Source organism: Xyrauchen texanus, chromosome 46 (assembly GCF_025860055.1).
Source record: "Xyrauchen texanus isolate HMW12.3.18 chromosome 46, RBS_HiC_50CHRs, whole genome shotgun sequence".
Classification (NCBI taxonomy): Eukaryota; Metazoa; Chordata; class Actinopteri; order Cypriniformes; family Catostomidae; genus Xyrauchen; species Xyrauchen texanus.
Genome location: NC_068321.1, coordinates 4,971,006 through 4,996,372, shown reverse-complemented (window position 1 = coordinate 4,996,372; position 25,367 = coordinate 4,971,006). Strand labels below are relative to the sequence as shown.

At 37.2% G+C, this 25,367-nt stretch overlaps 2 protein-coding genes across 7 annotated transcripts in view; one reads left to right on the top strand and one right to left on the bottom strand.

Moving 5' to 3' along the window:
* si:dkey-234i14.3 (fibulin-7-like) overlaps positions 1 to 3,805 on the bottom strand; it is a 180,502-nt gene extending 176,697 nt beyond the window's left edge. For 2 of the 3 annotated variants that reach the window (XR_007969854.1, XM_052119792.1), the window contains exons 1-2: positions 3,610 to 3,804; positions 296 to 467 (exon numbers count right to left, since the gene is read on the bottom strand). Coding sequence is in view for 2 of the 3 variants with exons in the window: in XM_052119792.1 (XP_051975752.1) it covers positions 296 to 467; positions 3,610 to 3,675 (238 nt within the window). In the remaining variant the exon portion in view is untranslated. Of the gene's footprint in view, positions 1 to 295; positions 468 to 3,609 lie in introns of all 3 variants that reach the window. The other variant, XM_052119793.1, reaches the window with a different exon arrangement.
* Positions 3,806 to 3,887: 82 nt separating this feature from the next.
* si:dkey-234i14.2 (RNA-binding Raly-like protein) overlaps positions 3,888 to 25,367 on the top strand; it is a 51,256-nt gene continuing 29,776 nt past the window's right edge. Inside the window, exons 1-3 of one of the 4 annotated variants that reach the window (XM_052119799.1) lie at positions 3,888 to 3,954; positions 11,168 to 11,254; positions 15,908 to 15,976. In XM_052119799.1, the coding sequence (XP_051975759.1) occupies positions 11,253 to 11,254; positions 15,908 to 15,976 (71 nt within the window). In that variant the 5' untranslated portion in view covers positions 3,888 to 3,954; positions 11,168 to 11,252. Of the gene's footprint in view, positions 3,955 to 11,162; positions 11,255 to 15,907; positions 15,977 to 25,367 lie in introns of all 4 variants that reach the window. The other 3 variants (XM_052119800.1, XM_052119797.1, XM_052119798.1) reach the window with 3 other exon arrangements.

Sequence of the window (25,367 nt, the reverse complement as noted above, 5' to 3'; positions counted from 1 at the left end):
ACATCTGCTAAGTTAATGGGCGCATTGCAGTTTTGTTTCCTTTTTGTCAGAGATCAGTTAGGAATATCCCACATCTTACTTTAATGGAACGCAGCATAAAGCACGTCTCTTCATCTGAGCGGATGAAGAATTTTGTCATCAGCTTGAACTGTAAGTGATTCTGTTAATTATGATAAAATATCTAGCCTCCTTTGGGAACAAGATATACACAGGACCAAAAGCATTTCTGCAAACATCAAAGAGTTTAACAGCATTTTGATGTTTGGTGAAAGATGTGTGAGCACACTGTGCTCACCTGTGCTGCTCTTGCCTGTGTTGATTTTGTTGTATTTCACTGTGCTGTTCTGTAACAGGCTGAGTTTCTTGCGGAGGGTTCGTAGACTCTGTAGGAATGAGGTTTCTTGGGTGGAGAGAAGCTTCTGGACCTGACGAAGAGTGTTTTGCACTTCCTGCCCACTCTGACAGTCCTGTGCAATATAGAAATATAGAGTGGTGGTCACAAATATTGGCACCCTTGGTAAATATGAGCAAAGAATGCTGTGAAAAATGTCTTTATTGTTTATCCTTTTGATCTTTCATTCAAAATATTCACAAAAATCTATCCTCTAATTGTCTAATATATGTGTGGCACAATTATTGGCACCCTTTTTATTCAATAATTTGTGCAAGATAACAGCTCTGAGTCTTCTCCTATAATGCATAATGAGGTGGGAGAACACATGGCAAGAGATATGAGACCTCCATACAGAATCTCTCCAGATCCTTCAAATTCTGAGGTCCACACGGTGGACTCTCCTCTTCAGTTCACTCCACAGGTTTTCTATTAGGTTCAGGTCAGGGGACTGGGATGGCCATGGCGTAAGCTTGATTTTGTGGTCAGTGAACCATATTTGTGTTGGTTTTTATGTGTGTTTTGGATCATTGTCCTGCTGGAAGATCCAACAAGGGCCAATTTTATGCTTTCTCGCTGAGGCAGTCAGGTTTTGATTTTTTTAATCTGTTAGTATTTGATAGAGTCCATGATGCCATGTATCCGAACAAGATGTCCAGGACCTCTGGCAGAAAAACTACATCACAACATTAAAGATCCAGCACCACATTTAACTCTGGGCATTTGGTACTTCTTCATCTCTGTGTGCGCCAAACCCATCTCTGGTGTTTGCTGCCAAAAAGCTCTATTTTGTTTTATCTGACCATGGAACCCGATCCCGTTTTAAGTTCCAGTAGTGTCTGGCAAACTGAAAACACTTGAATTTGTTGTTGAACAAGAGCAGAGGCATTTTTCTCGAAACCCTTCCAAACAACTTGTTTTGATGTAGGTGATATCTGATTGTAGTTTTGGAAACTTTCTGACACCAAGACCCAACAAATTTCTGCATTTCTCCAGCTGTGATCCTTGGAGAATTTTTGGCCACTCGAATCATCCTCCTCACCGTGCTTGGAGACAATACAAACATGCGTCTTCTACCAGGTCGATTCTTAACATCTCCAGTTGATTAGAGCTTCTTAATTATTCCCCTGATGGTGGAAATGGGTATTTTCAATGCTTTAGCTATTTTCTTATAGCCATTTTCCATTTTGTGAAGCTCAACAACCTTTTGTCGCACATCATAACTTTATTCTTTGGCCTTACCCATTGTGAAAGATGACTAAGGGAATTTGGTGTTATTTGTTACTTGGGAATTTGCTGTGTGTTACTTCATATTTATACCCTTCTGAATCAGGAAGTCATGGCAATTTCACGTTCCTAGTCTCCTGGGTGTACTAAAAAAATGTCAAATATGATGGTAATATACTTCAGATATATTTTACTCATAAGAATTTCTAGGGGTGCCAGTAATTGTGCCACACATACATTTGACAAAAATATGTATTTTTTGATAAAAATTGTGTTTGCAATTGTTTGATATCCATTAGAGGATATATTTTTGTGAATAATTTGAATTAAAAATATCAAAAGGATAAACAATAAAGACATATTTTCCACAGTCTTCTTTGCTCATATTTACCAAGGGTGCCAATATTTTTGGCCACCACTGTATTAAATAAACTCTAAATTACATCCTCAAGCCCTTATATAAAGGATTCCTACTCATTCAAATAATGTTTTACAATGTTTAAAGGTCCACTTAGCAATTTTTTTCCCTCATTAAAATTAGTTTTACTCCTAAAGATATGAATAGTACTTTTGAGACTTGTGCATAAAATCATGAGCACTCACATGAGAGGAAGACTCCAGTCACTTCAGTAACCTTATAAACGCTGTTTTATTCTACATGGACAGGTTCTACTCATGGGGGCAGCCATGTTAGAATCACATGACCAGCCGAATACTACTTGCTTAATATAAGTAACTGCTCTGTTATTCAACACTTGCACTCATGGATTAAATTAATTATGGCTAACTGGGAACTGGGAATTTCTACAATGGCATCTATAATTGAAAACTATTGCATTTCAATGATGCTGAATCCAGGTTGCTGGGGAGTCACTGTAAGTCCAAGATGACAAATTCAAAATATTACTGTATGCACATTTAATTACAACCTTCTGGATTAATATCATTATAAATCGCTTTCGCTTCAGTCAAAAGTTTGGACAGTTTTGACTGCATGTATATTTCTCATGTTCATAAAAAACCATATTGATCAAAAAGCTTCTTAAATTATTCTTAAATGCTTGAAATAATAATAATAAAAAAAAACAAAAGTAAATGCCTTTGTTTTTACATAATTTCCATACTTCCATTTGTGTTATTTCAAACCTCTCTGACTTATATTATTCTAAAAATGTGTAAGAATTGAAAATGTAATGTTAGGCCAATCACTAGGGATGACCAATCCTTAGAAACTGTAATTCATATAAAAACATTTTCAGAGAAGGGGTTCTCAGTCTTGAACTAGGCTTTAGTCTGTGTGTCAGAAACACAGTCATATAGGAGCCTGGTGTTAAAACCAAAGACAAACACCACAGCGGTTTCGCAAAGAGAGAAAAATATATTTAGATTTGCAAGCTGAGCAGGAAGATATTTTGCAAGTATGAAGCATGTTTATGAAGAGAGAGACATTAACAGGGCCAGATTTTGAGCTTTGTGTTTTTATTACCACAATAAACATTGTTAATACAAATTATGAGTCTTTACATGTGCACCTTAACATTTCCTTGATATTCACACAGTTTCTGAATATAATCATCTAGTTTATTATGTCAAATAATCTACTGAGACCTGGGGAACCATAAAAATACTAAATTATAAATTATTGTAGTGTATTATTAGAAATTAATAATAATAATAATAATATATATATATATATATATATATATATATATATATATATATATATATATATATATATATATATATATATATAAATTATTTATAAACAAATTTTTTGCAAACACATAATTTTTATATTGATCATATTATATTTTTAATAATATAATATTAATGTAAAAATATTAAAGCTGGTGTCAAATACATTGCAAATGGAAAAACTTCTCAAGACAGATTTTCACAAATACAAATATTGGAATATTAGGAAGTCCTTTTCTATGTATGTTTCTAGATTTCTAAATTATATATAAATAATCTTTCATAAAGTCACTTACTTGCCCATGAGATGTGAAGAGTTGGCTTGTAAAAATGATCATGAAAAAAACTACTACCTTCTTCATCCTTATATAATTAAGAAAAACTATCCAATCATCTGCGAATATGAAAAAGAAAATGTCTATTCCTATTTATCATCGACGTTTAGTTATATTCACTTTAGGCAAAATGTTTATAGATCACTTCTGAGTGCTGTCTGAAGATATCTGCTGTCTTTGCTTGTGTCACTCTTGTTTGAGGTGTTTTATCCCGCCCTGTGGCGCTGTACAATCTTTCTCGCTCAAAACAAGTGCTTCACATCTGCTCGGGAGCGCGCGAGAGGGATAACTCAAAATTACAGAAAGGTATGTTTGTATACTCTGTTATTACGTGACCTATCATTAGCTAGGAGGCGTAGGAAGCTTAATTATAATATCCTCGCTATAACCTTGCATATGGTTTTCATCTTCAATTTATCGGGAAAGAAACATATGCTAACGTTAGGGGAACGTTCTGTGTTTGCTGGGAGGCTAGACCTTAAACACGCTAGCGCCATCTTGGATTTTTAATGGGAATGACAATGAGGCTGTGAGGGATAGACTGACAGTCTCTTCGATGGACTGTCCTGCAGTTTAAAGTGTTTTTATAGCGGCCGTGAAGTGCAATTTTTTTTATTTTATTTTTAATCTGAAAACACAACGGCAAATCCAAAGACAAAATAGTTACAATTGATGTTACAGTGAGGCACATACAATGGAAGTGAATGGAGAAAATGAAAAAGAATGTGGCCAATTTTTAGAGGATTTAAACAGAAATGTAAAGTCTATAATTTTATAAAAGCACTTGCATACATTCTTCTGTTAAAACTTGTTTTATTTGAGCTGTAGAGTTGTTTAAATTGTAATTTATACAGTCCTTATAGGGTTTGTTGTCTACATCGTCATGGTAACAGAAAAGGTTTGTAAATGATTTTATCACACTAAAATCAAGTTTGCACACATATCCTTTATGTCTTGTGGTTATACTTTTGAAACAATAAGTGTTTTAATGTAAAAATGGTCCCATTTCACTTCCATTCTAAGTGCCTCACTGGAACCCAAATTTGTCTTATATTTTTTTTTTGAATTTTACATTATACAACAAACACAAGCAAAACAAAACACAAAAAAATTATACAAATAATATACAAATAAATTAACATTAATAATAAAAAAAATATAAGAACAACAACCAGGGCGTGTAGGCAGTTTCAGTGGTGAAGCGCACCTCAAAAAAAGCACACAATAGAGGGCAGGCAGCATGCTATGCATTACCTTGCTGGTCAGAGTCAGCATTGGACTGGGTAAGATTATCCAGAAATGGTTGCCATATACTGTAAAATGTATCAAGGTTACCCATAACTCCATACTCTCTCCATGTGCAATATTCCAGTAAGATGAGTCAACCAGGTCTTAAACCGAGGAACAGTATCTGACTTCCAAAGTCTTAAAATAATACTCTTAGTGATAATCATTCCATATATAATGGTGCTTTGTACAGAGACATTATGGTCCAACAGAGAAGCAGAATATCTAGATAATACAATCTCTGGATCAGGGTTAAACACACAACCATACATGTCAGAAAACCACTTAAATATGTCACACCAAAAACCGTAAAGTTTAGGGCATGTTCAAAAGGGATGGGTCAGAGAGCCCTCTGCAGATTTACACATATGAATCTGTCATATGGGAGAAATGGTAGGGAAAATGTAATTTAGATTTTTAATAGTGCAGTCTATGCATCAACTTAAATTGAATTAATTGATGCCTAGAATTAATAGAGCAAGATCGAATTCTGCTAAAACTCTCCTCCCACACATCATCTCCAATCTGCATGCCCAAATCCTCCTCCCAAGCATTCTTTAAAGAATGCATAGAATATGTAACTTATTCAGAAAATACATTTACAAAATCTGAAATCAAATGTTTGGAATCAGGCGAGCCCACCAATAGCCTATAAATCCTTCTTTCCTCTGGTAAAGACTCAAAATTAGGCACTGTGTGACATACATAATTTCTAATCTTTAATTATCAAATAAAGTGTGTTGTGGTGAGTGAAAACTCCTTTTTAACTGAGAAAAAGAGGCAAAATGTTTGTTAACATATAAATCCTCCAGGGTTACTATAACACTCAGTCTCCAGATATTGAATGTCACATCTAAGAGAAAAGGGGGAAATACATGATTGCACTGGGGCAAAAATAGCAGTTTCAGGTAATCTACAACCATTTTTAATTTGGTGCCATATTTTCAAGCAGTTTGAAACAATAAAATTATCTACCTTAACAGATGCAGGCAATCCAGGAGCTGAAATAAAGAAGTGCTGGAAAACAATAGCATTTTTCAATGGCAGCCCAGGGGGAAATATCAGTTGGGATTTCCATTTTATAATCCTCATGCCAATAAACAAGGGCACTCGCATTCGCTGCCCAGTGGTAATGTAAGAAACAAGCTAGCCTAGCCCACATTTCTCTCTTGGTTTTTACAAATGTATCTTTATATTCTGTAAGCTTCAAAGCCCCAGATAAAAGGTAGGATTATAGAATCTTATGTTTTGAAAAATGATATAATATATTTGAAAAGATATAAAAATCTAGGCAGAGAGACAATTTTAACAGCATTTAAAAACAGCATTTATATGGCCTATCATAGAAAAAGGTAAGAGTCCTCCATCTGCTAATGTCTATCTTCAGATCCTCCAATTTCTGAAGGAAATTCAGCTTAAAAATGTATTTGGGGTTTTGGGGCAGAACAACTCCAAGATACTTAAGTCTATCTGTGATTTTGAAAGGGAGATTATGCAGAAATTCAGTATCAAGATCACCTAAAGACATGAACTCACTCTTCTGCCAACTAATTGCATATCCAGAGACTGAACCAAAAGATTTGATAAGATCTAACAGTAAAGGGATAGACCATTCAGGATTTGAAAGAAAAAGTACTACATCATCTGCATTTAAGAAAATGTAATGATCTACATTTCCCAGACTTACAGGCTCAATAAACGGATGATTTTTAATACTGATTGCAAGAGGTTTGATCGCAATTGCAAAAAGCAAAGGGTTGAGGGGACATCCTTGACATTTCCCACAATTTAATAAAAATGACTTTTCTTGATTTGTGAAGTGGGCATATGTAATCCATGACACAAAATGACTACCAAGCCCACATTCCTCCAAATCTTTCACCATGTATGGTCATTCCAGCTGATCAAAAGCTTTCTCTGCATCTAAACACAGAGCAGCCACTTTAGAGCCTTTCTTACTTATGGTACATTATATTCATTAATCTTCTTATATTGAAATATGAAAATCTTTTAGGAACTAAACAAGTTTGATCCATATGTATAATGGATGAAATGTATTTATTGAATCTATTAGCTAATAATTTCATAAAAATTTTAATGTCAGAGTTCAGTAGTGCAATAGGCCGATAAGATGAAGCCTCAGTCTTATCCTTACCCTCTTTCAGAATTAGTGAGATATTAGCGTTGTATAATGTGTCAGGTAATTTTTGTGTTTCAAGAGAATGAGTGAACATCCTCAGCAAAAGCGGAGCCAGCTTCCCAGAATACTTTTTATATAATTCAATACCAAAACCATCTGGCCCTGCCGCCTTGCCATTAGGAAAGGATTTTATAGCATCAACAATCTCAGGAATAGTAATGTCAGAGTTTAAAGCCTCACAAGCAACATCACTCAGTTTATGATGATTCAAAGGCCCTAACTAATTGGAAATGTCCCCTCTTGCTCTTGATGTATATAATTGTTCATAATATTCTCTAAAGCGATAATTTATACCCTTAGGATATAAAGGGTAGGCCACAACCATATCCCCAGCTTTTGATTTAATTTTGTGTATGGCTTTATTTGCTTGTAAGCCCCTCAGTTGTCGAGCTAGCAATTTATGAGGTTTATCCCCTAACTAAATGTTTTTGTCTTATCCTCAACAATTGATCCCACAGCTGTCCAGATAAAATTGTATTATATTCATACTTTAATGTAAGAATATTCTGTAAGGTAGAAGGCCTAGAGGAGGTTCTATAAGAGGATTCCAACTCAAGAGTTAATTCTTCTTCTATTTCTGAAAGGCATCTAAGTCTGTCTCTTCTGGCCGAACACTGAAAGGAGGTAATATGTCCCCTGGTCACAGCCTTAAAAGATTCACACAAAGTGGAGTCTGTGACTTCAGAATTATCATTGATCTCTAGAAATTCAGAAATCTTTTTAGATATAAATTGATATAATAATACATCAGAAAGTAGCGAATGATGAAAACGACAACAATGTGGTTTAATCTTATGGCCAAGATCAAGAACCATTGAAGTCGGAGAGTGATCAGAAATTAAGATGTTGTGATAATTTGAAGTGATTACATTTGATATAAGTTTGGAGTCAAGTAAAAAAGAATCTATTCTAGAGAAAAAAGAATCTCTACCTGTGGGAAGTATCAGTCTCCATATATCAACCAGGTTCATGGAAGACATTAGGTTACTTAAAACTATGGAAGCAGAAGGCAACTGGCTGCATTTGTGCATCTTCTCTCTCGTGGGCCTAATATGGGTCTCCTGCAAGTAAATAACATCAGCAGACAGAGATTTCAAATAAGAAAATATTTTAGCTCACTTAAGTACATGAACCAGGCCACGTACATTCCAGCTGGTAAAAGTAATGCCGCTCTCCCTTGAAGGTAAACAAGGATTCATTCAAAAGTTGAGAATAAACAATGTACATGCATACCACCCTTTTAAAACACTTATTAAGAATAATAAATAAAAAGAACTCATCCAAAAAGAAAATTAAGAACATTACCACCCTATGCCCATCCCACTTTCCCAAACAAAGTGAGAACACACATCCCAGAAAATCACTGAGGGGTTGCCGGACCATCGGAACAGCGAAACTATGGCTAGAAAAATAAGCCCTATAGCTCCCTCTCCAATCACATGAACAATTACTTATGAAGAAAGAAAAAAGGTCATATAAAAGTCCCAGTCTAAGCGGCTGCTGAATAAGAGTCACATACCAAAGCATGCCATGCCTTTATACATATAAATGATTTTCAAGACAGCGTCCCAATGAAGGCCTCCATCTCCTCGGGCGAGGAAAGCACCTTGTCAGTAGTGCTGTCGGTGACGCGCAATCTTGCCGGGTAAATGAAGTCGCTCCTCACACCGGCTTTCCTGACATCATTGAATGCCTGCCACTGCTTCATTATTTCATTATTTCACATATATGGTCAGCTAAAATATATATCGGCCTGACCTTGTAGCACAGAGAAAACTGTTGACGAGCCAATTAAGTATTTATTCCTTCGTTTGAAAATTATGAATCTGGGCTATCATGAGACTCGGCCACGTGCCTTCTCCGGAGAGTTGCCTCCCCAGCCGATGAGCTTGATACAAATAAATCCTCTTCTCATGGAGGGCTTTGTTTTTTGACTGTACTTTTATGCACTTCTGCTCGATGAGGGAAAGGCGACGGTCATAATCGGAAGTAGCATTTTCCACCTCCTTAATTCTATACCCAAGGCTCACTAAAGGTGCTTGCAGGAGATCAAATCGATCAGTCATCGTTTTACTCATATTCTGTATTGCCAGAAGAATACTAGTATACCACTCGACTCCGAAGCTGTCGTGGCCTGTTCTGCCATCTTCTGAAGCGACTGAGCAAGGGATTCATTCAGTGGTTAAATCCAACTTCTTTCCTCTTTCGGCTTAGTCATTATACAGCTCTTCAACAAAGAATATTATAAAATAATGCGTGTAAAAAACTAAACAAAAATAATGAATGACTGAATAAATAAAAAAATGGAGAGGAGCTCAGCAAAACACGTCTACTCCATGCGGTACTCACTAGCGCCCCCCGATTTTTGCTATTTTTAAAGAAAAAGATTAACTAAACAAATTTGTGTGGTAATCAACATTATGCCATAAAAACGCTTTCGAATGAGATTAATTTGTAATCTCGGAACATTCCTTTAAGAAATCATTGGATAGTCCACTCAGAGGCCAAGGCATTCATTGGAACAAATGTGGATGGTGCGTGAACTGAAAATTAGACTAAATGTCTATGATCGAGCTCTTTTGTGAGGGCAAAAATACTTTAGAGTGCCACCTACATTTCAGATCGGCATTTTGTGATGGACATTTTTTATTTCTAGTACTTGATGCTATCTAGTGAAATAAATAATAAGACTGTTTTGAAGGAGATGGAGTGAACAGAACCAGAATTACTTGCTTACAAATGTAGAAATGAGGACTTCCCATTCCTCAAGTAGGCATTGGGAAGTCTGATTCCTTTTAGAAAATCTGTTTATGGAGACAGTGTGCTTTAATTAACCATATTTAACAAACTGATTCACTGATTTGTTTGAATAATCACTGCAAAGTGTTCCCAGGCATAATTTCCTGTTTGACTCTCCATAATATATTCTTCAGGGTAGTGTGTTCATCTGTATGAGGCAATGTACCAAGCAGTAATTACCTGACAAGTGCTTGTAAATAGTGTTGATATAAAAACAGACCAATCTACTTGGGCTGTTGAGATATTTTATTGTATTTTCTTCATTGTAATTATTGTTTTTTTTGTATTATATTTTCAAACATGATCGGTTAGATTGCTCGGCATAAGGTAACAATACTGTTGTGTAGTGTTACAAAAACATCATTAATACAGTATGTGTTTTTAGTTTTGAACAGTTGTCAGCTGAAAGCACTCTCTAATCTCAAATGGGAGAGCTGGCAACCCATTATATTCTGTCTCTAGATAGATGCTTAGATTCAATTATTGCTATCAGATCAGTAAAGTGTTATATATTTTCATAGAAATCCAACCGTTCATTAATCATCTAACCCAATGTGTTCCCAACACTAACAGCCACGTATCTTAGAAATAACTGCTGTCACAGTCGACAGCTTTTTAAATCCCATACCCATGATAGTTTTACATCCTCAGCATTTTTATAAGTGTTATTTCACCCACGGTTACTAATTTTGTCAGTTTCTCTTCATTCACCCTGTTCTGAACTGCCGGAGCACGATGCTAAAGTTAGTTTTTCATTTGTCATATTCTTGCATTAGTACCGCTCAGGGCGGAAACTCATGGGAATTAATTCGAACAAGAAAAGGAGCCAGTCAGCTGTGTGGTGTTAAAACGAAAATGGACAGTTTTATATTAAGTTATCGTTTCATTGATTTCCTTAATAAGAGTGACATGAGGAACGGTGGCAAATGCTAATGAAAGAATTGGCTGGTTGAATGGTGACATTGTGGACAGTTATATGGAGCCTCAACAGAATTTATCTCTACAATTTTCCTTTTCCACACTTTTTTGTTTTTCTAAAATCCTTTTCTGTATGAAATGGAGCTATACAGTGTTACATTTGTAACCCCCTTGGAATTTGATGTGTTCCACAAATGGTACAACCCCAAGTGTAGCACATGAAACAAAGCCGATAACTCCATAGTAAGAGCTCTCTCTCTCTCTCTCTCTCTCTCTCTCTCTCTTGTCTCTCTCTCTCTGTCTCTCTGAGGTTAGACAATCTGGCATTTCTAGGAAGAGCAACTGAACAGTATAGGACACTGAGAATGATTCTGTTGAGAAGTGAGCATCGCAGCGTTTAATGTAAGTGCAAGTCTTTTTCTCATCCTCATTCTAGCAATCCATTTATTCTTTTCAGCACTCTGTGTGAGACAATTCATGTGTTCACAGATTGGAGTATAGTATTATGGAATAATTGATTCATTTAGCTGGCAATTAACATGTGCGGTAACACTTTGCATTAATGTTTCCTTTGTTAAGGGTTTATAAAGGGATGTATTACTGACTAATAGGTCAATTATAAATGCATTGTAAATCACTGAAATGCAGTTATAGAAACATGCATAAAAAGGGCAACTTTAATCTTGTACTTACCAATTAGTGAGCATTTTATCTTACATGTTATAAATGCATAATAAACAGAAATATTCATATTTACATGATTCAAAAACATAAAATGCCCTATTTATGATTTATGTCACAATGTAGCTAAAATGGACTATTATTGTGAGATTAAAAGGACGGATGATGTCATTTTGCTACAGTCCACTTTTTGTTTATATTCATTATTATTGTAATGTCATGGCACACTTGTGCTGTTGTGTTTTTACCTTATCATGTTGATGTCAAATGCTCCTAGAGTTACCTAATGTCCTCTGCAAAAACACATTTCAGCTCTTCATGCTCATTCAAAGCTTATATCATATAATAAAGCCTGATGAACATTAAACCATACTGAACGTTATGTAGAGGTTTCTAATTCTGGCAACTCTTTAATAAATGTGTCCACTTTACATTAAGGGACATTTACTTAAGTTACCTATGTTGAATAAATGTTATTAAGCATTTTTAACATGTGAGGTCAAACGGTTTACTATTTAGCAGGTTTTGCATGAAAGTCACCCTTTTTATGTATATCAATAATTTATAATGCAAGTGAAATATTAGTTGTTAATTAACCCCTTTCTAATCCTTTAACAAGGGGAACATTAATGTAAAGTGTTACCACATGTGCTGCAGAAATGGTCAGGAAGCTGGTTTTGTATATGCTTTACAAAAACTTTTCAGCAATATTAGACTAATATATAACATTTTCTTCTATACAAAATATTATACACACTATATACTCATATATATATATCTATATATATATATATATATATATTCTACACTGTAAAACATTTTGAGGGAATCTAAATAATGACTGGGTGAGTCACATGACTTTGAAGAACATGTTCAAGTAAAATATCTTCCCAAAATTAAAAGAAAATTATAAGAAATCATATGTTCCATGTGTAATGAAAAATAGATAAGTCTATATTATTGTAGTGTTGTACTGAAATGTATGTATGCTGTTAAAAAAAAAAAGTCTGTTCAAACAGGATGATGTCATTAATGTTTTAAAGCTTTTTCAGTAACACATTTCTGATTTTTTCTTTTGATTTTGGGATATAATATCTAAATCAAACTGTCTACATTAGGTTACACCAATAGAATCATTTTAAAGGGTCAGATCAGGGAGAAATAGCTCCTTAAGGTAACACCTGCGTGGTTTCACTTTTATTCAGAGTGCTGCTATTACTGCATGAGTGTAAGAAGTATCAAGAAAAATAAATGTTTTGCATCCTAAACTTTAAAAATGTACAGGCTAAAGTGTATACCATAGATCTAGCTCTCTTTCTTAGACACACACATACACACGTGTGCACACTACAGGTTTTTTATTGTAGTCATTACTTGTTAAATGGTCTATATCACTAGAATGATGATTCTTATGGAAAGCGCACTGAATAGGGTTTACCATGTGACAAGAGCAATAAATCTTAAAAACACAGGTGATTAACCCTAACAAAGCAACATATGTTGGGTATTAACGGTATTTGTATACATATTGACAATTAATTAATGAGCCTGTCTTTCAACAATCCCAGCCAGGATGAAGGATTGTTCTCCCAAAAATGTAATCCTCATGTTGTTCCAAATCCGTGTGGCTTTTTTTTCTTCATTGAAACAGAAAGAATACATTTTGAAGCATGTGCTGGTTGCTCTTTTCCATGCAATTGCAAGTGAAAGGAAAAGACCTAAAGTTAAGCACCATGGAAGAAAATTTGAACACCCCCTGCCTGTTTGTGAGATCAATCTTCAGAAGTGATATGATAGGTGTGGATGAGAAACAGATCAATATTTCAGTCCTTTTTTACAATAAATTCTTCCCCTGCTCAGTAGGTGACGATTTGCACAAAGTATGTGAATCTACAAAAACAAAAGAAGAAAAGTGAAAGTGGAGATTTAAATTAAAAAAGGACTGAAATATTGATCTGTTTCTTCACACCGATCATATCACTTCTGAAGACATGGATTTAACCACTGGAGTTGTATGGATTACTTTTATAATGCCTTTATTTCAACACATTCTCATTCCCTAAGCGTCCAAATTCGATGCTTGTGCTGAAGCCATCTGCCTCTGCATGATGACAGCTAAAGCCTCCTACACGCTACATGATTTTCAAAGACGTCGAATCGTGGTACCGTTCATATTACACAACTGTCTGTCTTGTCATGGAAGCCATGGCATTTTCAAATTACATGACTAATCAGCGACATGGGGGAACACATTATAAAACATTTCACTATTAATGAATCCCCGATGACTTTGCCTGGACTCCAAATTACGTTTCACAACAGAGGACACTGAAAACGTAATACGAGATATGAAAATAAATGCATGATCATATTTTATGCATTTCAGAATATGATGTGTATGTTTTTAATCATATATTTTATTGGATACAATATGAAAAAGTACCTCCTACTGAAAAATATACCTTGCTTACCTGACTGTCCAAGAGAATTGGCAATTTATCTCCAACTCTTCTCTTTCTCCACCCGGTTATGGTACAGTTCAGATGAAACATCAAATAGGCACTGGAGCTCCTGCCAATGTTCCACAAATTTCTCCTCCATTTCTTCAGTCCAATGAGACTTTCTTTATACCACAGCCATGCTAGTTGATGTTCTGTTGCAGGTACATCAGGACTCCTACCACTGAAACTTCCTGTGCCCCGTTTCTGGCTCTCTCATTGGCTGTAGGTCAACACTGCAGTTGCATTCAGTCAAAACATATTTCACATTGCACAATTTGGAATCGCAGACAGGTCCATATATTTAACATTCTTGATATCTCGCTGACATCAGCGACGCGTCTGCGATTCTCTCAAATCGCGTCTATTTGATAGTTCATACATTCCGTTTGTCGCTCATGGGAGTGAGCTCCGATTTGCCTATGATTTTTTGCTTTTGTCTGCGATCTCCACAAAACTGTCGGTGATTGAAAATCGGGCCTTAAATAGTGTAGTGTAAACTTGGCATAAGGTACTCCCTGGTGTCCTCTCACTGACACGGTGAGAAACCCCATTGTTTTCAACGAGAAAACGTTGTCATCAGATATAATAATTTGATTTACATTACATTATTTATAGATATTTTTAAGCACCCAACCGCACATTTACAGTATGCCTAAACCTAACCAGTTCTCAACAATAGAAACAATGTATCAAGCAGATAAATTACAGTCACGATCATTTATTTTTAAAAATGCACTATAATAATATTCAGAATCATCCGATGGCACTGTGTGAGTAGCAGAGTGAAACTGAAGGTTTTATTCTGTAAAAATATTCCCCCCCTATGAAGGCATACTGATCCTGAGTCTACCGGCACGTCTCATTCAAAAAATACTTGTATGTGCACTTGAGGTCATTGTAATCGGTCACAAGACACGCGAGAGCCAATGGCATAATCGATGAGTCTCTGACGTCAAACCGTGTCATTACACTTGAGGTGCCAATTTTTGAACGTGTTATTAAGAAACTTGTGCAGGATGTTTTACAGTGAACGCTGAGTGATCGTGATCAGTGAAAAAAAACCTACATTTAGGTTTGTTCTTTACATGATTGTAAAACTCGGAATACACGGGTCACTTCAGCAGTGCAGGATGTGCACAGACAGATTAAAAAAACAGATAAACAACAGATTAAATATTAACCACTGTGAATAAATCTTGCTGATTTCAAATGAAATAAAAATTATTCCTCCAACGTGAGTCACGATGACAAACATTACCCCCACACGTATAATTTAACAATTCTAAAATTTGAATGCCCATCGCGTCAGTCAGTTGACGTCAAACGTTTCTCTCTGAAAAGAACGCACTTGCCGGATGCGTTGCAAACTGATGCCAGAGCGCGCTTTTTGCATTTGTAGATTAAGCAAGCATCAGTCTTTGACGCATTGGGAGAGAGAACGTGTTGTTTATTTTGTTTTTGGAGCTTAAACATTTTGGTCACCATTAGCTTGCATTGTATGGACCTATAGAGCTGAAATATTCTTCTAAATATATTTGTTTATGTTCAGTTGGAGAAAGACAGTCAGACACATCTGGGATGGCATGAGGATGAGTAAATTAAGAGAGAATTTTCATTTTTGGGTGAATTATTTCTTTAAAGTTGTCATCATCTATATATTTTCCCCTTTATAACACCTTGATACCACAAAGTTTATTCATTTATTCTGTTTTATGATTTCCAAAAGCAGTGATTCAGTCATTTTTTATTACCTTCTTATCATAAAAGTGTGCGGCAGAGTCACTCTGACAGAAGGAATGTTGCATTATTCAGGGCGTTGTTTTTGTCTTATTCTCAGTGTGCATTTGTGCTGTCTTTCTCATTTAAATGAAAGGATGACAGGAGTGTTGAGACCCACCAAACAGAAACCCAGTATGAAGCGTTCTCGGAATGAACCTTACAGGTAAGTCCATGCACATTTCGCCTTAAGGGCATATTTAACAACAAAGTTCATGAAGAAACCAATTCGCATTCCCATATCTGTACCCGAGTCCACTCATATTTCCACATATTGCTGATATACTTGTGAAATATAATTTCAATCTGTCATCTTGTCAACTGTTCTCTTTTTTTAATATGATTTGTGTTTTTATGATTTGGAGCCCCAGGCATATCTAAGCATTAAAATATCATATAGACTTGATAGGAATCATGAAAAAAAAATGTCATGCCAACTCATCATGGCGGAGAGTTTTGCAGAGCATGCACTATTCACATCCTCAGAAAATTTAAAAAATCTAGTTATGATCTGGCTGTTTATTGAGGACTACAGACATCAAATTGACTATCTATGGGTTACCATAATGTACTTTGAGAAGTACACGATCTAGACTAAAATTATTCATGGGATGCTGGGCATTTTTTTTCTCTTATGCTCTTTTCATCCACTCTTTGTTCGGCTCTTTCTTGCATCAATAATGTAGTTTCACAGTCCATTTAACCTCATTTACTACCTAAGCATCCGACCAGCACTTTACCACATCAAAACACACACACACACTAACACACAATGGCAATTTATACTACTTCAATTATTTGCATAATGGTAAGGGTGGCTTTAGGTTCTTGTCTATAGGCAAGCATCACTATAATTGTTGTTGCTTGCATAGTATGAAAGGCGTAGAAACTTTTCTAAGAAATTCCTAAGCTCAAGCGTTAAACTTCGGTACTTGACTCATCCCACACCATCTGTGCTACAGACATAAACAACACCTCAAATTGTGCAGCTTATTGAGGAGAGGTGTGCTATTAATAGAGTGATCAAACTTACAATATTTACCTATGATGTACACAAACCTGATGGTCTATATGTATTTATCACACACAATACATTTAACACTGAATCCATGGAGGACTTTTGTTGGAATAGCAACTTACAGTAGCTTTTAATAGGGCATGATGTTGCTGTGTGCTCATAATTATTTATTATTGGGTGTGTATGATTGCTTGCATTTTTCAATTAAAAAAACATGGCTTCCTTCATCTCAGTGGCATGAGGTTTGGTAACTTTTCATACATTTGCTATCTATACACAATTGGGCTGGATTTTGGAGGTGTGGTGGTGTGACAAAAAAAACTCGAACATTTTTTTTCATCATTTAAAAATCAGCCACAATGCAGAACACACACACACACACACACACACACACATGTTGTGTTTCCATGTTTTATGGGGACTTTCCATAGACATAATGGTTTTTATACTGTACAAACTTTATATTCTATCCCCTAAACCTAACCCTACCCCTAAACCTAACCCTCACAGAAAACTTTCTGCATTTTTACATTTTCAAAAAACATAATTTAGTATGATTTATAAGCTGTTTTCCTCATGGGGACCGACAAAATGTCCCCACAAGGTCAAAAATTTCGGGTTTTACTATCCTTATGGGGACATTTGGTCCCCACGAAGTGATAAATACATGCTCACACACACACACACACACACACACACACACACACACACACACACACACACACACAGCCACACTACACACATCACACACACTACCACCCACAGCATGCATCACACAGTATCTCCCACACACACACACAAACACATATACTTTGACTATTGAGTTATTGAATTGTGATGTTTGAAATAAATGATAGGTAACAAAAATCTTACTCTAAATCTTCTCTTTGTAACACCATGGTCAGTAATCAAAATGTGGCTTCATTGCAAAAACTGACACTTCTAAACTTAAAAAATAAAAAATAAAATGCTAAACTGACAATGTCTTTTTTTTTTCATGTCTATGATACTGTCAAAATATATATCCCAATGCATAAGTTGTGATAAGATCTAAAGAAATATATATTTAAATATTTTTCATTCCAGCAGTTGGCAGCAAACTGCCCCTTATGCATGACACATTTTTCATATTTTCTCCATGAATGAAACTGAGAAATGTAGATGAATGAAACCTAAAATGTTCTTAATTTAAATGAAAATTAATGGTGTAGTTTACACATTTAGAGGTAAATAAGGTATAAAAAAAATACCACAAACCCCTTCACATTTGACCCCAAACACTATGAGAATGTGAGTATAAGGGTTAAGGATGTTATGGTCATTTTTTCTGCAAAACAAACTGATTTAGAAAATGTTTTTTTTTTTTTTGTTCTGAATAATAATAAATATAATAACACTATGTAGCTGTCACGATTCCCTTGTTGTCTGCCCCGTGTTTCACCTGTCACCTCTCAATAACTACAATTCCCACAATTCCCGGCCCTCATCACTGCCAGCTTTTATCATTGTTTTCACCTGTTTGTCATTTGATCTTCATTACCCCTCTGTATTTAAGCCCGGTTGTTTGTTCAGTCTCTGTCGATCGTTGTTTGTAGATGTTGTATGTAGATGTCACGAATGTCACCCTTGCTCTCCGTTGATGTTAATCCTGCCTTTGTATTCCTTGGATGTCTTTCATGTTTTTGTTTTGTTTTGTTTTCCCCATCGTGGATGTTTTATTTGTTCCAGTCTTGTTTATCCTATTATTTTGAATAAAACCGCATTTAGATCCTCACCCCTCGTCTGCCTTCGTCTGCCCCCACCTACTAACGTAACAGTAGCACAATGTTTGTTCCTGGGTAGGAAGTGTTATTTCCTTCTTATGCCTCAAAAGTATAGAAAATGCCTATTATTCCCCACAAACTTTGCTTTTGTGACCAGGACAGTGATATTTTAAAATGTATCTATTTCCAATGAGAAAATGGGTGAATTTCCATTCACATGAAGTCAGAAAAACCAACATATGAATCCAAATGAACATGTATTTATACTAAATTAATACAAAAATGACTACAAAAGATTTAGAAGTGAGTATTTATATTAGATTTACGATTAAACTGTAAATCACTTTCACGAATCAGTGCCCAAATGTACTCATCATACTTCAAGGTGTCCAGCACGGTCTTGATGCTGTTTTAATCCACTTTGAGGTGCACTGAATGAGCCAGGGGAAGAGACGGGTACTTGTTACCATTATGGAGCAGCACGGCTTTGAGGCTCCTGTACGAGCTGTCATTGAAGAGGCTCCACTCATTCTGGTTACAGGCGAACAGACTGGTCACATTGTGGCAGAAGCAGAGCCCATCTTGACAGGTGAAGAAGCTGGAAAAAAGTTGGTGACGCTTCCTTTGATCTGCGACTTGCACTCTTTCATCCAACAAGTTTCACTGCTTGAGCCTAGACGTCAAAAGCTCGGCATTGGACTTGGTGATACCAAGATCTCTAATCAAGTCGTTGAGGTCTTTTTGGTTGGGGCAGTATGGGTTTTTCTCCTCAGCTCCACATCTGATATTGTCATCTGGATCTACAAAGTCTTTCTCGCTCTCTGACTTGCTGCTCTCTTCTCATGATGGCTGCTCTCTCTCTCCAGAGGAGTGGGTACGGGCAGCTCGTGGCAGTGTGGCACCGGAGAGATGGATGAAAGAAGGTCCGGATATGTGATAGCAGGTGCATTCTTGCCAGTCTGACGTTTAGAAGGGTCCACCATGCAGAAGTAGCAGTTGCTTGAGTGGACAGTGGGTTCCCACAAAATTCTTGGGATAGCAAACTTCATGTCTCTCTTTTGCCCTCTGTACCATCCTACAAAAATACATTTATTTCACCCATGACTAATGTGTAAGAGATTCTCGCAACATTTTTCATATATTATATATTTTTTCAATAGCATTGAAAATTGTAAAACGTTTTAAAATGAAAAACTTTAACAATTTAAAACATTTAAAAATTATATAACATAAAATTCCGAGCATCAGTTGTCCATCTTACCTTCCAGAGTATTTTTGCAGTGATCGCAGGTGAAATTAGGTGCTCAGGGTTTGTCTTGATCCCCAACAAGCATGCTGAAATATGCCTGATAGGCCACACACATCTTAGCAGATGCTTCCATGGAGTACATTTTCACTCTTGTGTTGATAAATTGCCTGCAGACATAGCAAAATGCATCTGCCGGATGCTTGCAGCCTCTTGATGCCATCTCAGAAAAATGCAGATACTGTATGTATCCACTTAGGCAGCTGGAACTAAACTGAAGTGGTAGGCTTAAGGCCCCTGTATTTATACTACAATTTATTTTAATGGAAAGTTCTAGAAGTTACTCCAAAAAGTTTACTTAACACTGAATCTATCTGGAATGTTCTGGAAAATAGATTAATTTCAAAATATCACTGTCCTGGTCACAAAAGCAATGTTTGTGGGGAATAATAGCCATTTTCTATATTTTTGAGGCATAAGCAATTAGGAAATAACACTTCCTACCCAGGAACCAAAAATATATTTAATACAAATTTGTTACATGGTGCAATATATTATTATAGTTAATTATAATATAATCTAAAATAATTATTTTATTTATAATTGGCTATAACATTTTTGAAGGAATATAATAAATTAATTATTTTGGCAAGGCACAATTTTTGTTGTCCTTTTCCTGATTTTGATTTAGGACCAATACTGACGTACCAGAGACTGATATCATATTGAAGCCAGAATTTTGGTATTACTTTAACCCTTTCCAGAAAATCCTAGTAATGCCCTCGTAATCATCCAGAACAACTAGAAAACACAGAAAATGTAAAAATGTAGTTCATGTGTGTGCAATTTGACTGGCATCGCTCTCTCTCCATCTCTTCCTGTCTTTTGTCTCTCATAGCTCTATGTGACTCACACAGCTGTGCTTATTTGCCTCTTTGTTAAGTGTTTTCACACATCAGGAACTTTGTTCTCAATCTCATCAGAGGATCTGACATCTCATTGGTTATAGCCTGCAGTCAGATTGAGAGGAGGGCTGTTGTTAATGCATTAGTGAGCACTGAGATTCAGCACAACCTCTGGATTCTCCTTGCATTTAAAACAACTCCCATGAGGACATATAGAAAACCTCTCAAAATAATTGCAGAAGCTGTGTAAATTATAATCTCTCCAGTAAACGATCTTGTATTTTTACAAGGAGATCTGTGAATATGTGTGTTAATGGCAAAAGTCTGAATTTAAAGGTGAAGTTTGTCATATCTTTGCAAATAGAGTCACCAAATGCAATTACACAAAGAAGAAAGTGTGTTTAGCACATTGCTATGCGGTGGTTGGTGTCCATGGTAGTTGCAAGGTTACTTATTGGTCTGAGTCAAAAGAGGTCGGCTCGTTTGTCTCTATGAAGGTCTGATCTCAAGGTATGGCTCATGTTCCGCCCTCCTTCAATGCAATATTCACCTGTTTTTAGATCCCCCAGGTGAAAATACTAAGTCTGATCATTTATGAAATAGCCCATCTTTTCTCAGCAAGTCTCATGATTTGAGGTATAATTCATGTTCGTAGAACAAACAGTGCAGGATGAGTTACTTGCCAAAGTATAGAATTTAACTTAGAGGTTTGTTCAAATTCCTAGCCATAATTTTTTTAATCAATAGTAATAGTGTTATTTTAAGAGCTGTAAGTCAGTATCTTAAGACTCATTTAACTAAGCCAGTCTGATCCCACTGCAGTCTAAATTTATATCTCCCTCAATCAATATAGTGCTCTGAGGCAAAGTAAATTACAGCTCCCTATCAGTGGATCAGTATATGTGTGCGTGCGTGCGTGCGTGCGTGCGTGTGTGTGTGTGTGTGTGTGTGTGTGCAGGGACGGACTGGCCATAGGGAGACCTAGGACTTTTTTCGCTGGGCCAGCTGCGAAACGGGGCCTAATGGGCAATGATTTGCTGAAACTGGCCATCACGTTATGCCGAACCAGCCGCGACAGGCTGAAGATGGCCGCAAAATGGTGCCATAATATGCCGAAGGGGGCCGCAATATGCAAACAAGAACAGCGACACCCCCACCCCAATGCTCAACAACTTTTGGGCCAGTTTCTATGTAAAATCCAGGGCCGATTTCTCTTCACAGTCCACCCCTGTTTGTGAGTATGTGTGTGTATCTGTGTTTCTTGTGCCAATACTGAATCTCCATCGCCACAGCAAAAGACATTTACATCATTTACATTTACATTTATTCATTTGGCAGACGCTTTTATCCAAAGCGACTTACAAAAGAGGAAAACATAAGCGAATCATCTTAAGGAGACAGTGGTATGAAAAGTGCCATACTACAAAGTTTCACTATCATCAGAATAGTATACAAAACAGATTTAAGTGCAACAAGAAAATATGTGTTTTTAGCCGTTTTTTTGAAGATAGAGAGCGAGTTAGCTTCCCGGATTGAGTTGGGAAGGTCATTCCACTACCGTGGTATGATGAAACTGAAAGTCCGGGAAAGTGTTTTGGTGCCTCTTTTTGGTACGACAAGGCGACGTTCTTAGCCGACCGCAGGCTTCTGGTGGGAACGTAGCTCTGCATAAAGACGAAACTCAAGTTGTGAAATGGCAGTCTGATTTGAATGTAATGAAATCAAATTAATGCGTGCCATGAAATAACGTAAAACAACACGTTTTCAGTTGCACTGTGTAGGGCTGAACGATCCATCTAAATAAAATTTTAATCAAGAGATGACTGTGGTGGTGAGGGCATGGTCGAGCACCTGTCTGGGAAGAAAGCGATAAGGACATCCACCTGAGATGCATTGTGACCAAATACAGTTTCTATGTTCATAGTGAGAATTGGGGGAGATAAAAGACAGCCCAGTCCACAGAAAGAGAGAGAGAGATACAAACCAGAGACTTTGTGTGTGTTCTATAGAGTGTTTTGTTTGTTGAAAAGCCAATACTAATGTGTCTGTGCTGAAAAGCCCCTCTGTTGTTGTAAAGCTGAAAAGCGATTGCACAAGTATTAAAAGTTGACTCACGTGGACTGTGAAACCAGCTCCCACTTCCTCCTTAACCGTGATACAGTGTAACTTTGTGTAACTCTATACTTTAACACTGGTGCCGAAACCCAGGAAGGAGGAAGAGTCGCTGCTATGGAGTCATCTTCACCACTGGAGGAAGTCTTCTGATCCCTTGCCAGCATCCACCAGGCTCAACACCAGGTCCTCATGGATCTGTGGGCAGAACAGCATCAATGGTTCAAGGCGCTCCTTCAAGGCCAAAGGCAGACCGACAGGTGTTGCAGAGCTTAATGCCTCAGTAGGGGGCGCACGCCGTGACCCCGGCAACAGCAAACCCCCATGTGTTGCTTGTAAAGATGGGGACGCAAGACGATCCGGATGCCATTCTGGAGCTCTTCGTGCACACTTTCCAAGCTCTGGCGGTCACGTGGCGAGTTGGTGAAGTTGACTATGAGGTAATGCGTATGGATAGGGGTGGGGCTCGTCAAATTTACCACCTCAACCTACTAAAACCATGGAGAGAGGCAGTCCCCATATCTTTGGGAAAGGTAGTTCCAGAGAGGGAGGAGCTCGGTCCGGAGGTGAGTCTAAAAGCCAATCAGGTCACTCCTGTCCCTTGTGGAGACAAACTCTTGCATTCACAATGTACGAAGGTTGCCAGATTGCAATAAAGTTTCTCTGATGTGTTTTTGCCTCTCCCCATCGAGACAACCCCTGGGGTAGTGGTACGTATTTGGCCCTACCGCTTACCCACAGGTAGTACAGAAGAATTAAAGGCCACGCTCAATATGGGAGTAATAGAAGTATCCCACAGTTAACCACGGGGCCAGCCCTCATGTGAATGGTCCTCACTCTCCTCTGCAATTTTTTGGGATGAGCATTAACCCTCTGTTCGGACCACGCTCCTCTCCAATGACTCCACAGCATGAAGGATGCCAATGCCCGGATCACCCGTTGGTATCTTGCACTCTAGCCATTTAATTTCGAGGTGGTTCACAGACCGGGGGCACAGATAATTTGATTTTTTCTGTGCTGAAATAGCCATTTTCACTCCAGTCCATTAACCTCCATCAGGCTTCTGTGATCCTGAGTCATTTCACCAAAATACCCACACACACACACACACACACACACACACACACTGTTAACATTCGATCTGTATTCATCAATCTGAATTCCCTAAGGAAATAAATGAATCATGTTAGACACATCAAGGACAAGTGAGCAGTCTTACTTAACACAAAAACAGTCAGATTTACACCACTTCCCAATAGTCTATCATCTCAATGATTTTTGTCCCAGTGATACATTTCATATGCTCAGTCCAACAAACAGATGCGCAAACAATGCAGCAAACAGTTTCTGATGGCTAAAATTATAGATTAGGATTTTCGTGCCAATTCACAATTTTTTATGGTTAGACACTTAATACTCATAAAAGTGATCTCATTGCCTAATGATGTCTTTATGACCCCTGCTGTTCTAGAAATTACATTGGAAAAAATGTAATGTCTGTCCAGATGTGCATGAATCAATGAAACAACCAACCCACCAATCTACCTACCAAACAACCCACAAATCAACCAATCTACAAATCAATCAATCAACAAGCCAACCTGCAAATCAATCAATCAACCAACCAATCTACCAGCCAAACAACCAACCTAAAAATCATTCAATCAACCCACCATACCTACCTACCAATCGACAGACCAAACTACCAACGACCCACCAACCTACCAATCAATCAATCAGTCAATCAATGGCCCCTACTGTTCTAGAATTTACTCAACAGCCATCACATCCACCTTTGCAGGGAAATGAAGGTTGAGTATGTCCAGATACACATTAATGACAGTTGATAAAACTGCATACAGTGAAGCGTAAGATTTAGATTTGTCTGCTGCTCTCTCTTTGTGAGCTGTGAGACAGCAAGTGAACTCTGGATAATGAAACTTATCTGAGAGATCTGCTTGCCACTTTAGAACAAAATCTGATTCATTTTAAGAGACCTCGCTGTGCGGCATGTAATCCCATTTTCTTTGCAAAGAGAGAGGGGAAAAGAGATATAAGGGATGTGTATTAGCATTTTAATAATATGCAGTTTGGTTGGAGCAGTGGAAAAACTGTTTGTAGTTTTTTCTAGATAGTAACCCTTATTCTTTGAAAAGCCTTGCAAGATTCATATGTTACATTCTACTCTGTGACTCTGTTCCAAAACCTAGAGAGCTGTCTTGCTGTCTACTGTGTTTCAAATGGCCAAAGTATACTTTGCGCATTCGCGTAGCTGATCACTCCTCGCACAGTATGTGTTATGCAAATTGCATCATCAGTCCAGCCGCATGGGTTGACTGCGTGTACCTAGATTTTCTTCACTCACGCACATGGTCCTCATCTGTGCGTGTCGTCTGTGCATGCGCTGGCCATTGACTGTACTAAACGCTTTGAACACCTTCACGTTCGCTCACGGTCAGGGAATATACTCACAAAGGCAACGCTGTTGGCTGGGCATGATCCAATCCGCGATG